The sequence below is a fragment of the Populus alba genome, chromosome 15 (assembly GCF_005239225.2).
Source record: "Populus alba chromosome 15, ASM523922v2, whole genome shotgun sequence".
Classification (NCBI taxonomy): domain Eukaryota; kingdom Viridiplantae; phylum Streptophyta; class Magnoliopsida; order Malpighiales; family Salicaceae; genus Populus; species Populus alba.
The window spans coordinates 4,298,948-4,313,515 of record NC_133298.1 but is presented as its reverse complement, the minus strand read 5'-3'; the positions used below and the strand labels follow the sequence as shown (position 1 = coordinate 4,313,515).

General features: G+C 33.6%; 2 protein-coding genes across 2 annotated transcripts; both read right to left on the bottom strand.

Annotated features, from left to right (window-relative positions):
• Positions 1-419: 419 nt before the first annotated feature.
• Positions 420-761, bottom strand: LOC118056308 (uncharacterized). The gene has a single exon (XM_035068482.1). It carries the CDS (start codon positions 759-761, stop codon positions 420-422), a length of 342 nt encoding a protein of 113 aa, XP_034924373.1.
• A 9,329-nt stretch (positions 762-10,090) lies between these two features.
• LOC118056406 (zinc finger CCCH domain-containing protein 48) lies at positions 10,091-14,265 on the bottom strand. The gene is made up of 9 exons (XM_035068606.2): positions 13,557-14,265; positions 13,368-13,463; positions 12,727-12,816; positions 12,518-12,619; positions 12,050-12,196; positions 11,776-11,895; positions 11,627-11,686; positions 10,660-10,757; positions 10,091-10,491 (listed from the first exon to the last, which is right to left on the bottom strand). The coding sequence occupies exons 1-9, from the start codon at positions 14,055-14,057 to the stop codon at positions 10,350-10,352; spliced, it is 1,356 nt and encodes a 451-aa protein (XP_034924497.1). The 5' UTR covers positions 14,058-14,265; the 3' UTR covers positions 10,091-10,349.
• Positions 14,266-14,568: the final 303 nt, after the last annotated feature.

The following is a 14,568-nucleotide window of genomic DNA, read 5'->3' as shown; positions in this document are numbered from 1 at the left end:
CATTTTTTTTTTGTTTTCATCATTGGACATTGTAATTTTTAATCTTTTTTAAAATATAGTTTTGTTAGCCTAACATCATTTTTTTTTCAAATTGTTTTTATCCTACCCGCTTAGTATATATACAAAAAGTTGGAGGAAAAAAAAAGCTGAAATTAAGTAACTATAGTGAATTCCAAATTCTTTGAAGATTCCTTCTCACTTTCTTGCAACCTTAATTTATCTTTTCTAGGAAAAAACCTTTCTCTACAGGACGTGAAGGACCCAATTGGAGCCTTGAACTTATAGAAAACTCTATGGTATTATTCATTACAAAAGCAATAAAACTGCTAAACTAGAAAGCATATGGGTGTAAGAAGTTGAAAAGGGGAAAAAACAGAAAAAAATCAAGCAGGCTAGAAGCCATTGCTCATCTCCGAGAACTACCTCAGCAACTTCCTTGGCTTTGAAGGAGTGATCTTGATGACAAGTCCAGGGAAAACGTCATCCGGGTCATGGATATGCGGGTTCTGCTCCACTATAAACGGGTCGCCGCACTTGTCACTGATGGTGTGGAGGGTCTCTCCTTCTCCGACAACATATATTTCATCACAAGGTCTATCCAAAAGCTGGCTTCCCTTGACAGGCTGATCTTTCGGGACGGAATTCTCTCTAATAGACCCCAATAATATCAGGCATAAGAGGACTATGGCACAGTTCCATGATGCTACATCAGCTATTACTAATGAAATTTTCATGGTTTTCTTTGAAGAAGAGAAATCCATGTACATACAAGATAAAACGGAGAGATGGGTGTGAATCTTTTGATTAAACAGGAAGGAAAAGGAGTGTTTATGTGGGCTGTGTAGAGCATAAATTATGTGTGTATTTATATATTTTGTGAGAAGGATAAGTGGCGTTATTTGGTCCCCCTACTCTTAATTTTATCTTAGTTTAGTTCCTATACTACTTTTATCCTCATGTCAGGTTCCAGCTTCTTCTTTTTTTCTAATTCTTTTATCAATTGTCGTCGAAGATAAGGATCGTTTTAGTACACAAAAAAAAAAAAGAGTAAAGGGATGACATTTGAGAAAACTCTTCTGAAATCTCTTGATTTTATAGAAATAAATAACTTCGACAATGAAAAGATTTTTTTTTATTTATTTCTATGACAAGAACTAATATTGATTTTTCTTATCAGACAACCTTAAGAATGCATCATCCACACTAGTCTAGTGTATGAATTTCTCTAAATGTGTGATTGGTAAAATAACACAGGGTGCTTTTACAAAAGTTAATTTTAATTAAAAATATATCAAAATAATTTTTTTATATTAGTGTATTAGAACCATTGAAAATCACCTAAAAAGCATTCATTTTATGTTTTTTCAGGTGGGAAACAATTTCAAAAGCACCTAGAAAAGCAGGTTGAACCGCATCAACACCACCAGATGTTGTCTTACTATTGAATTCAAAAAGTTAAGGATCAAAGGAAAACAAAATCAAGAATGGGGGGGTCAGAGGGGTGATAATTAATGCATGCTGTCGACCTTACGAAGCAAGAAAAAGAGAGAGATTTGGCCGTTTGCGTCGGGCGGAAGTTGGATTCAGCGATACAGGAAACTTGGTATTTTGGACGTGCTTGGAAGGTTCAGAGGCTACACAATACACAAGTCATCTTCATAGCCATCAAATTACTGAAAAGGACTTTGATGATGAATTGAGGTTAATACATATCTAATATTTGGAACCTTAATTAAGACAATGTTTTTTTAAGGGTTAGGTTTTAGATTGTAAGCAGGGAAGATATATATGAACTCAAATATTTGATTAGAACTATATATCTGCAGTAGAGCTTTCTTGGCATGTGTCATTAATTATTGTCCACTAATAGCAAGGAATCACCTAATGTTTTGTTTGAAGAAACAGAATTTCCAAAAGAGGCATTGCCATCGGTTGCCTCTGGTAAATTTAAAGGATCAAGAACATAGTCTGAACTCAGCTTTCTTTCCTTTTCTGAGTTTCTGATGGACTTGACGTTAGGGTCTTAGAGTATGATTCGGACATTAACTCTTGTTCTATGTAGCATGTTGCAATTATTCCTAATGTGATGTCATGACCACGCTTTCTAACAATCTTTTTTTTTTGACAAGTAATGTCTTGATGATGAAATGTGTGCTTCGTAACCCGACCAGCCGACGAACAATTCATAATTGAATCCATTGTCTTTAACTTTCTATATATTCATATGGTAATGAGTGCAATAAACTCCATCCATTAATAACTTAAGCTATACTTTCTTTATTACAGTCAAAAATAAGCTATAATAATTTGATTCTGGGTAGTAGTTTAATTCTTCATGCTACGTTGTGGAATAGAGCTTCTTTTTCCAACGCAAAAAAGGGTGCAGACATTGTTAACGGTTTTTTGCCGTAAATAAAATTTGTAACTGCAAATTGAAAGTTATATATATATATATATATATATATATATATATATATATATAAAATAAATCAAGAATTATATGTGTAAATAAACGATAATAAATTTGGTGATTCTAACCCTAAAATTGAGTCGGGAAGCTGAGATAAAATATTATTTTTTAGAAAAAATAAGTTGAATATTTGTTTCATTTTGAAATTAGATTTTAAAGTTTTAATTGGTTTGAATAAATAAAATTGAATTTTATTTTGTCAATCAAGTATTAACTTAATGTCAAAACTTATTTTTAACATTATGAGAACTCTATATAAAACCAACCAAAACAAAACATCAAATTCAATTCCAAATCAACTTAATATGAAAAAAATTAAATTGAACATACAAAAGCCAAGGGAGAAAGAAAAATTAAAGGAAAAAAAAAAAACATTGTTGAGTGCAAATGATAGTGTCTTTCTCCTATTTTGCTTTTCTATTATTTTCTTAACCTTCATTTTCCTCTCATATTGTCTCGCGTGATCAAGATTCCAAATACTAATTCATGATTTGTTGAATGTTATTTTTTAGAAAACTGAATTGTACATAATTGTTAAATAAAATAAAATAAAAAAAAAACCTCAATAAAAAAGGATGTAAATTAAAAAATAACATAATAATAAAAAGAAGGATGACCTATGTTAATGAAAAAAAAAGTTTAAGGCACTTCACTATTCAGAATCCAAACACTATGAATTTTACAAAACCAAACTACAATTATTAAATAGCAAGCAAAAAAACTCAATAAAAAAAAGCATCCAATACAAAAAAAAAATGTGAATGAAAAAAAATCTACGTGATTCATGTTCATATAAATCATATAAAGAGTGTTACCACCTCGAATCTCTTAATATTTGTGTTAATGACTAGATAGATGATGAAAAAACTAGTAACTTTCCATGGCGGATCAACTGAAGAAATGGGTGGAGAAAAGGAGTGAGGATTCTGGTGTGGGACAAGGAGGCTCGCGAAGGGCTGAAATTAGTGTGGGATATTGCGTGAAGAAATAGGACTTCCCCACCTCTCACTACCTATCGAGAAACTGTAGCCTTCAAAAATCGTCCAAAAAACATCAGACATGTAGTGCTGCCGGAGTCCATGCGTCGACAAAACATTGAGACTCCGTGAGGGGCTGGGCTAGGGCATATGTAATTAATTATGCATATTTGCACATATTGATAGCTCCAAACCTAGTCCTACAGGTCCTAAAATGTCTATAAGTAGCTAGAGTCCAATTTTGAAGAGGTCATGGATTAAATTATTAAGTCCAATCAATTCCTCGTAATCGCTATCAAGAGAAATTGTAAGAGAGGTTAATGTACATAAGTACAAAAAAAAAAAAAAAAAAAGATTTTTCTTTGTTGCAAAAGAGAGGGTGACTTATACGGCGTGTTTGATAATATGATAGTGCGGAGTTAAAATTATGATTTGGTACATTTATAATTTTAAAAGTTTTTGGTTAATTAACACATCATAATTTTGTATTAATCTTACTAAAAATTCTAATTCACCGTTTAACCACTAATTAATTACATTTTGTATACAGAATCTCAAAACTCGTATTAATTATGTTAATTACTTTAGGTTATTTTGATAGTGTAACTCATTCCATCCTCTTAACGTAAACGCTAGACCCCACCTGAGTTCTATTAATAAAATTCTTTAGCCAACTTCTATTAAAATAATATTCAAGATTAATGATTTCAATCTGAATGCACCATCTTCAATAATATTGTTTTCAACGGCCAATTCTTGTCCTGAATCCCTTAATGAAGTTTTTGTAGAGCATGTTTGGTTTGACGGATAAAGTTTTAAAAAGTTTTTTTTTTATTATATGATAACGAATATATTTGTTTTTTAGATTAATGTGGGTGTTTAGGTCAATTCGTGTGTATCTTGACTAATTTTACGGGCTCCGAAGTTAACGATCATAAAGTTTGTAAGACTCGAATTAATGACTTCTAAAAAGCAGACCTAAAATTTAATCAATTAAGTTACATTCTCAAAGTTAAAAAAAAAAAAAATATATTATAACTATTGGTTAAGGCCTTCCTTAGGTCCAAGAAATTAAGAACCATTTAAACAAGGTAGAGAATTCCATTAGAAATGCTACGAAATTGTATCTTTAAGGATTATTCTGATGTAATAGATAAAGACTGATTCGTTGACTCCCTGATATTTAAAACATCTTCATTATATAAATTAAACTTAAACTAAATTAAATAAGAGATCAAGTTCAATGCAATTAAATTAATTGTTTAGCAAACAATTCGACCATCCTTGTTCATCAAGGATTGGCAAAATCATGTATTGCGCCAGCATAATTAATGACTTAATCTATGAAAATTACATAACAGTTATGGTGGTGATTGTTTTTTGTTTAAAAATATATTAGAATAATCTGGAATCATTAAAAAAAATAAAAATAAAATTCATAAATTTCTAAAAATATTTTTTTAACAGAAAAATAAGCACGCTGTGAACCTAGGACCCCTGTATTGGAGTTTAGCAAATGAAATTAACAAGTTGGAATTAAAGAGGAAGATATATTAAATTTATACAAATGCAATAGATTGATATGGAAAGTATATTTTTTAAAATTATTTAAATTTAATCTTGATGATCCAAAAACATTCATTTCACAATCAGCATCCATCCATTAAAAATTAACTTGGGTTTTTTTTAATTATTAATTATGTTTTTTCATGATAAATTTTCATGGATTGAGATTAATTTGAAGTTTAAAAATGGCCACATCCTATTGGAATGAGATGATAACCAACATTGAATTAAAAAAAGAATCAATAATTAATTGATGATTGCATTCTAAGCATATCATTGATTTTCAAAATTTCAAGGCTACAACTTTTGGAAGTGACAGCAAAACTTTATGCCTATGCCTATTAGCTTCTACTGAAGTGACTAAAAACTAACTGGAATCGATGCGTGAGAGCAAGATATCACTAAAAAGGAAGACTACGTGTTGGGGTGATGTTCAATTAAAGAGAATCTTTCATGTTAAATTAAATCAGAAGAGATAAGATAAAGAGAAAAAACACTTGTAAGAGTCGAATCATATTAAGGTAGACAAAAGTAGTTGAAACTTATCATTTTTACATCAACTGTAAGATTATTACATCAACAGTAAGATTATTCCGGTGTGTTTGGTGATACGGTACGTTCATATTAAGATTCTTCATATTCATCCAACTGCTTTTTTATGGGAAGATTCATTGGATTTTAGACGAGGATAACTTTTTCATGGGGCGATTCATTGGATTTTATGTTAGGATATTAAAAAATAAAAAGAATTAGGTAAATAAATGGATTTTTGTTTTCTTTTCTAATATTAAAACAGCAACTAAATTCAATAATAAAATAACTAGAATTAAAAGTAAATATAAAAAAGAGTAAGAGTTTATAAAAATCTTAGTATTGTAGCACGCAATAATGCTATTTTGAGAAAGAAAATGCTTCACGATACAATACATTTTTCTTCCAAGATATAATATTTCTTTAGAGTTTTTTAATACAATAAAAATTCCTCAAACCTTTTAATCATTATTTTTACTCATTTAAATTAATAAAGTATAAGGAAGGAAGTGCGGTAAAACTTGAGAGGAATATATAAAAAATAAGGGTTTTAAATTATATGTAAAGATATATGAGAGGCTAAGTGTGTGTTTATTTACAAGGTGTTCCGCGAGGTGATTACTCGATAACATGTTACGGTGAAAAATGAAGATGTAAGATTATAGAATAATTAGTTTTAAAATATTCTAAGATTTTAGTGCAATTAAACTTTACCTTTTGTACTTTAAAATTAACATAAAAAAAATCCTAATTTCTTTTATAGTAGGATAAGGTTGTGTAGTTTTAATAATATCACTAGAAAGTGCTCCATGGGTTCATATTCCATCATTTTATTTATTTATTTTAATCAGGGTACAATTAAGAGGTGATTTTCTCGTGAATAACTGATATTTAATAAAGAAATAATAAGTTTGAGCTTTTTCACCTGTTATTCTTTATGTAAAGAGCTTTAATTTGAGAAATTTGTTTAAGCTACTTGGCATTTATCCTTTGTTGATCTTCAGTTTTTGCTTGAGAAAATTAGTGGGCTTATTTGTTTTTGTGTTTTAGAAGTATTTTTAAAAAAATAAATTTTTTTTTTTTTTATTAATTTTAAATTAATATATTTTTAGTGTTTTAAAATAATTTGATATGCTAATATTAAAAATAATTAAAAAAAAACATAATATATTTTAACACAAAATATTATTTAAAAAATAATCACAATTATACTACAAACAAACTCACAAATACTCCTCTTCTTTTATGGTTTGAGTAACATTAACAGCTTAATTTCTCAGTGGTAAAATCACGGTGTCCTTCATCTGCATTTTGCACCCATCCCGACGCAAGACGCGTGACAGCTGGTTTTCCCTGTAGTTTAGTTGTAATTTTAGTATTTAAGAAATTCTAGTTTCTCTCTATAATTGAGGAGTATAATTTTTAAAGCTTGAGAAACGTTAGTTTTCTGTCTTTCGCTGTATGCTGCGTCACCTTCTCCGGGATATTATTGAAGAAGATCTTAAGGCTCTTGCACTCACTTGCAAATTCGTACCTGCTGCTGTCATATTTGCTCTGAAGCCTCCTCGGGCACTCTGCTACCCATCCAAAAAACTGCTCGTTCACAGATGTAAAACCTGTTATCTTCCCTTCAGATTGTGATGCAGCAGGAGCTCCCTCGTCAAATCAAGCGAGTCTTGCACGTACTTGTTACCATCTTTAAGTGTTTCATCAGGAGAATCATCCATACGACAACCCGGGGCCATTGCTTCGTTTGATCTGACCTTCAAGCTGGATCCAGGGAAAGTCTAAGCTCCCCAGTATTCAGCAATGAAGCTTCTCATCATGAAGCCACAAACAGAAGCTACACACGCACATTCTGATAGACAAGCATCGCATGCTTTGAAACTGTAGGACTGTCACTGTAATTTCCTATCACCGAAAAACCGTAGCAGTAGTAATTGGATTGCTTCACTACTGTAATTTCTGTCATGTGTATGATTTTCATTTTGGGAATCATATTTTTCACTCACTGGCGAGTTCTCCGAAAAGGAATGGCGCATTGTCCGAGGAGATTCTTGCCTGCTAATACCAAAAAGTCAAAAGAGTTCATGTGTTTTGAATTACATGACATGAATAGAGAATGAGCCTTACCTAGAGGAGGAAGATGGTAGGGCTGAATTTTTAAGGGTTTTGACTCCTAGAAGCCAAGCAGCTTTGTTTTCTTCTTCTCCTTCGCCTGCTGCTTTGCCTGACATATGACATCACCATTACCATGTGCATTTCTCCCTTCCTATTATCACCTTTTTTTTTTTTTTATCAGATGAGGTTCTTACTTATATTCGTTTGAGCAGGAGATTTGACTCTCGGCGAAAATGCCATTCTTTCTTTCCCTCCTTTCCAGATGGATTTTTATCCAACCCAACAAGCTCCATTTTCATTTAGTAGAAGGAAGCTCCTGTGGCCTCCTACCAGTCCCTCTCCATTCATTGGCTTAGTTGGGATGTCCATCGTTGAAAAGAACCAAGGAGCAAGAAAAAATAAAAGGGTTCACCACGTAAAATAGATTAAAAATTTCGATTGAAAGATAAGAAATGAAGAAGCAGGAGCTGTTGAGAGCACAAGACAGCTGCGTGATATAGGGGAAGCAGAAGCAGAGTCACATCTATGACAGACACGAGCAAACTTCGAGCTTTTTTGCATTCCAGCCTAAATTTCACAATTACGACAGACACGACTGCACTCTTCGATTCATTGCTGCCATGATCTCTGATTATCGTTTGCAACCTCTATGTTGATTGAGAGGATACAGTTAATGTACACATTATATGGATGCCATGGTTGTATCAGAACAAACTTCGCTTTAATCATCATGGAAACATATTCCTGTAACAGAGATACTTTTATCACAGGAACGGGCCATAATGACATGACTGTCCCACTGATTTTTTTAATATATAAAAATAATATTTTTTTATTTTTTAAAAACATTATTTTTAACGTCTACCCATCAAAATATATAAAATAATAATTTTAAATAAAAATAATAATTTTAAAAAAATTATAAAATATAATTTCTATTTTCTACTCCAGAAACAAACGGACGCAAAATCAAAGTGTAAAACCATTGATAACCCAATAGTTTAGATTCTTCAAAAGGAGGTTGAAGAAGCCTTTGAAACCAGTGCCCGTGGCAGGACTGCCATTAATTAAGGTCATGTTTAATATGTTATTTCCTCCACGTCAAAACTTGTTTGAGAATATGACGCAAAAATGGAATAAAGCTATACGGAGAAAGCCTCCGTTTACGAATTATAAGTTTGGAAAATCAGCAAAAAAGCATCTTTTCTCTTGCTGTTTAATTTCATTCGTTGCTGGAAGAAAGCCCTGTATAGCAGCAAATTTCTCTCTTTTTCTCTCTTTTTATTTTTATTTTTTATCTTCTAGCCATGATAACAAATGTAGTAATGGTTGTTTTCAAAGTATATTTGTTTAAAAATATATTAAAATGATATATTTTTTTTATTTTTTAAAATTTATTTTTTGTATCATCACTTTAAAACAATTCAAAAACAAAATTGAATTTTAGCAAACCTTGAGCCGCACTCCCAAATAAAAACTAAATATATTTGATAACAAATCGCGGTCATGCCTTTCAGGTTAAGCGTTCCTGTCAACTTCCAGCAGTTCATGGATCGTGATCTTCACAAGAGCTTGAACATACACTCGGCTGAAGCTTCAAACCAAAACAAAAGCTTCCGTGAATAGAAGAAAAAAAATCATAAAAGCAGATAAGAATCGCAAGTAGGGATTCTAATTGGTTTTTGTTGGGTTGATTCGAGAAATGTAGAATGGCTACAGCCTATGCCAGGATCATTAACAGCTGACATGAATCATTGAAGCGACCATGCAGCAGCAGCTGTACGAGTACTCGAAGCAGCAATGCAACAGAGCACTGAATCCTTGAAGCAACAGTCAACAGTGCAAGTTTTACATGTTTTCTCTACGCAAACAGGTCTGAGTTCGTGAGGACTTTCGGGAGCAGCTGCTGAGGTATTATCACATATCTGAATCTGCAGAGTAGTCAGGGATGCTCTGTCTGGAATCCGGATCCCTCGCCAAGGCTTAAAGTAGGTTTGTGGCTTCAATTTCATAATTGCATCCAGTCATCCTGTTCAGCTGTTCTCTATTCTGCTGAACCTACTGAAATATGAACGAGGATGCTGTTTCTTATAAGAACATAGTCAGCTCGCTAAAACTCATAAAACAAAACTGCAGCAGGAATACTTCAAATTCTGATGTTAAGCTATAGCTGCTCTATCGAACCTCACACTAGGAAATGTAAACACCGCGTGGTAAATACAACATCGGGTAAAGATATACAAACATGTACAAGATCTGTATGCAACAGGAGAGAGAGGGCTTCACTTGCAAATTTTGAACACGAACAACACGTCATGGTACATTCCTGAAGACATATCCGATGCATCATTGAGAGACGGTGCCAAAGGTAAGCAATTCTTTCAAACATATTCTGGATCGGCTCAATTGACATAGATTGATCAGATTGCAGCGAATGCTATGAATTTACTTCAGCCAGATTCAGAGTTCTCAACTGATACAAGTACAACTTGGATATTGAACGTGTTTCTTTTTTCTAGAACTATGGTGGCACACTAACACTAGGAACCCAAAACTGGCAATCTCTACTTAATTATTCCTCCCGCAAACTTACATCACACGAGAACCCATGAAAAGAAAAGGGTTTAAAATTAAATAATAGAGAAGGAAAAATACATGATGACACATAAAAATAGAAATGGCCATCAAGTTGTGGCAGTTGGTACAGCAACAGAATTCCACACTCTCACTTGACCAGTGCCATCGCCAGTGAAAAATAGGCCCCCGGGACCTGTTTGAATGGCACGGATCTCTTGTTTGGCAAAAATTTTGCCCTTCTCTGAAAACCTGAAGATGAGTAGAAGCATTACAGAAAGAACAGTAAAGTCAACAAAAAGATATGTGGGGGAACAAAAAAGAAGCTGACATACAAAACTACAAATTTTTATATAAATACAATTTGAAAAGGATAAAAAAAAAAAAAAAAAAAACACAGAGGAAATGCTGAAAACTCACGATGGCAAATCAAAGAGGTGGACTGAAGAGTCATTGCTAGAGCATAACAAGATTGGCTTGCCTTCTAGATCATGCATCCCACAAAGGGTAAGCAGGCCCTGCAGCAGGCAAGGTGTAAGTCTATGAACTATCATTTTAGTCTAAAATTTTAAATTGAAAAGCTCTGAATCACTGTTAAAAGGATTGAAATAGATCTATACATGGCTTGACCATTTTATCATGAATATTGATGTTTTTAATGTTTCTGTAATCAGCATCCATCCCTCAAAACCCAAAACTAAAGTGCTTATATAATTCATATTTCATAATACCATCTATGTGACGATTAATAAACACTCTATAAATCTAAGCGATGAATGGATCATGCTTGTGAGACATCAAAAAGCTACACTATAGGAACAACCAACAGTTCTTGGTGTTGGATCCTTATCCACTTGAGTGTTTGTTTTTGCGTTACAACCTACTTTCCAAATTGCTTTTCACCTGAAATAGCATCAAATTGATGCTTTTTTAAGTGTTTTTGGGTAGTTGTCATGTACTGATGTCAAAAATAAAACAAATAAGCATGAAAACCATCATTTTAATGCATTTTCAATTAAAAAGCACCCTGCACCACAATACCGAACACACACTACACCTAAGCAGCTGCCTACATAGAGATTCAAGCCAAAATGTAATGACCATTCACATCCACAAAAACTTCACCAGTCCCCCACCCCACCCTATCCCATCCCATCCCTGAAAAACCTGGTATTTTTAGAAGTCCACCGGCAACAACAACGTCCCAAAATTAAAATGGCATTAGGGTCATGAATGAAAGCGATCTCTCTAGTAGCATCGTGACGGACTGGATGCCCAGAAATAGACATCAGGGACTAATGTTCACCACGTTATTTAATTAATGTTCTATTTATATCCATAGATTGAAATTCAGTGAAAAATGAATGACTGGAACTGCATAACCTACATGTTCTTCTTTGTGAGTGTATGTTACTTCTAAGTTTCCACTTTCTGTAGCGGCCCACACCTGAACAAAAAACAGTGGTAGGAGCAACTGAATAATCTTATACCAGTCAAAGGAAAAAAAAAGAAGCATGATATTAATATAAAGCAAACCTTTATTGTTTGGTCCAACGAACATGATAGAAGAAACTGCTCCCAGCATAGCAGTGACATGACAACTGAAGTATGATCCTTCAGCGTTTGTACACACTGCAAAGTTTCAAGGCTCCAAACCTAACAGAAAGTGCATCAAGAAATAACAGTTATAGAAAGGAAGAAAGAAGGGAAAATGGGAAACTTCAAGCCACTTTACTATGGCCTAACAACCACTGAAGATTCTACATTAAAATCAGAAGATAAAATTCCACATGGCACTAAACCAACTTACTTTTATAGAATGATCCATAGAACCAGAGTAGAGTCTATTAGCTCCAACAACTAATGAAACAACTGCCATTTTGTGATCATTTAGCGATGCAGCTGGTTCGAAGTTGTAAGTAGCTGCATTGAATTTCCATACCAATATTGACCCATCCTGCATCAACAAAATTCGGGGGTCAAAGTTATTTCTCAATTCCAAACTTAATAACATGCACAAACACCCACCCACCACCCTGGATGGGCGGTATTGAATTTCTTGGGGCAAATAAACAAAGGTTATCAGTAATTTTGCAAAAACCATATCCTAACTCAGCATACACCAAACAAAGTTCAACTTAAGGCATAACTCAATGCGAGCATGTATAATGCAATCAAAATAACTAACAAGATGAGCAAGACACTTTCCAACTTGAAAAATAACCTGGCATGCAGTATCTGGTGAGAACATGAATAATCCTAAGAAAATGAACATTACCTGTGTACCAGCAAATAGCAAATCATTACCCACGACCAAAGTATACACTTGTCCCACAGGCCCAGTAAGACTCAGGTCTGTGTTAGTCTGTGTATTCCATGCCTGCAAAAGATGTGTCAGAGCCATTCTCATGAAGGTACACATTATAACAAAATAGTTTTACAATCATATGAAATAAAAGTCAACAACAATGAAAAGCCTTGCCTAACCTTGACCACATTTGGAGTACCAACAAAAATCCAAGGACCTTCACTGATCATGCAACCAACCTCACCACCAAGATTTATCACACCCATACACTGCAAACATAACAGAGGCACAAGAACATCCATTAAGCAAGTCAGTTACTAAACATTCAGCGGAGGAAAAAATAAGTACATAAAAATAAATCACTAGGTCTTTGACTTCATTCCTCTATCGTGCCAATATCTAAAACAAAAATAATGAAACCACTAAAATCAACTAAAAATGGATCCACTAAAATCACATTCACATTCCACAAGCAAAATCTATGATTTGGTATTCAATAAAAACTTTTGAGTAAGCACATTTGCATTAGAAAAATACTGAAACATATGGTGCCTTGCTTCTGAACAAAACCATGCTCGAATTACAAGCATGCCTTTAGCATTAAACACAATTTAGAGGATTGATACAACACAAACATTAGAAACAACAATTTGAAACACCATTGCTAATACCAACACAGAACATTATAATTCAACCACAGTCATACTTTTTCAAAACCTAAGCAACTCAAAATACAAGTATTCATTTTTACCGAAAAACAAACTTAACATGGAAAATTTTCACTGAAATTTAAACTGAAAAAACAAGTAAGAGATCCAACCTGTCCAGACTGGCAATCCCAAACTCTAACAGTTTCATCTTTACTCCCTGTATAAAGCTTATCAGACCCAGATGGCAATGCAATCCCACTAATCACCTGCTCACATCAAAATCCACAAAATCAATCACCCAATCCAATACAATAAAAACCCATTACAAAAAAAAACCTAAAAATTACAAAAAAGGCAACCTTTTGATGCCCTTCAAGTTGAGTCAACAAAGAAAACCCATCACCTAAACTCCAAGAATGCAAAAACCTACACGTATCACCACGATTACAATGCCCCTGTACCCAGTAAGTACACACTTTCTCCACACTTCCCCCTCTTACCCCTCTCCCATCACCCTTATTCCCAAACCGCCCCCAACTATTACTATAATTACTATTATTACCATTATTACCCCTCCTCCCCGAAAACGACGACGACGACGAATCATTCCCCACAAACCCTCTTTTCGCTCCTACTCCGCCATTCACTGCCGCATGCGTCGGCGGTGCTGAGAGTTCACGGTGGAGAAACGGACATGGAAATCGATTGCACCTCCCAGCTCTCCAATGGAAACAGACCTTCTGATTCTGCTGAAGGTGATTGTGATTTGACGCGTCGTTCGCCGATTGGCCCCCTCCTAGTCGATTAAAAACTCGCTTGTTTGTATTGGTGGTGTTGCCTCCGTTATAGTCAAAATCCATTGATTCAAGATTGAGTATTTCGATTCAGAATCTTCGAGCTGAATCTGATCATGAAAAAAATACTAAACCGATCGAATTTGAGCGGGTATTTAGGGTTTAATAATTGGAAACCCTAATTTCGTGTGAGAAATTATTTTTGATTTGGGGATTTTGAAGAAAGGAGAAAGCGTCAAGTTGACGATGATGTGGAATTTACTGTATTATCCTCTTTTAGGAGGATATATTATTTTTCCTGTTGTTTTGGGACATCGACACGTGTTTGGTAATTGACTGGTGATTGATTGATATATGGATTTGTCGAGCGGGTCGGGTCTGGTTCTCTAATGGGTTGATAAATAAATATAAAAAAATAAGTGTGCCTCAGTATTAGGCTAGTAATTTAATTACAGATATAATTTCAATAGAAGATTTACTCACAAATGCTTATATATATATATATATATATATATATATATATATATATATATTAAACATTTTTTGTACTGATATGTCAACTTAAGGAGTAAGTCTT

Bases quoted from the DNA above. Each gene is read 5' to 3' on its own strand.
- LOC118056308 (XM_035068482.1), bottom strand. From the start codon at position 761: ATGGATTTCTCTTCTTCAAAGAAAACCATGAAAATTTCATTAGTAATA.
- LOC118056406 (XM_035068606.2), bottom strand. From the start codon at position 14,057: ATGGATTTTGACTATAACGGAGGCAACACCACCAATACAAACAAGCGA. The intron at 11,896-12,049 runs GTAAGTTGGTTT...ACTTTCTGTTAG, and splicing joins CTATGGATCATTCTATAAAA to GTTTGGAGCCTTGAAACTTT. The intron at 10,492-10,659 runs GTGAGTTTTCAG...ACTCATCTTCAG, and splicing joins CACCTCTTTGATTTGCCATC to GTTTTCAGAGAAGGGCAAAA.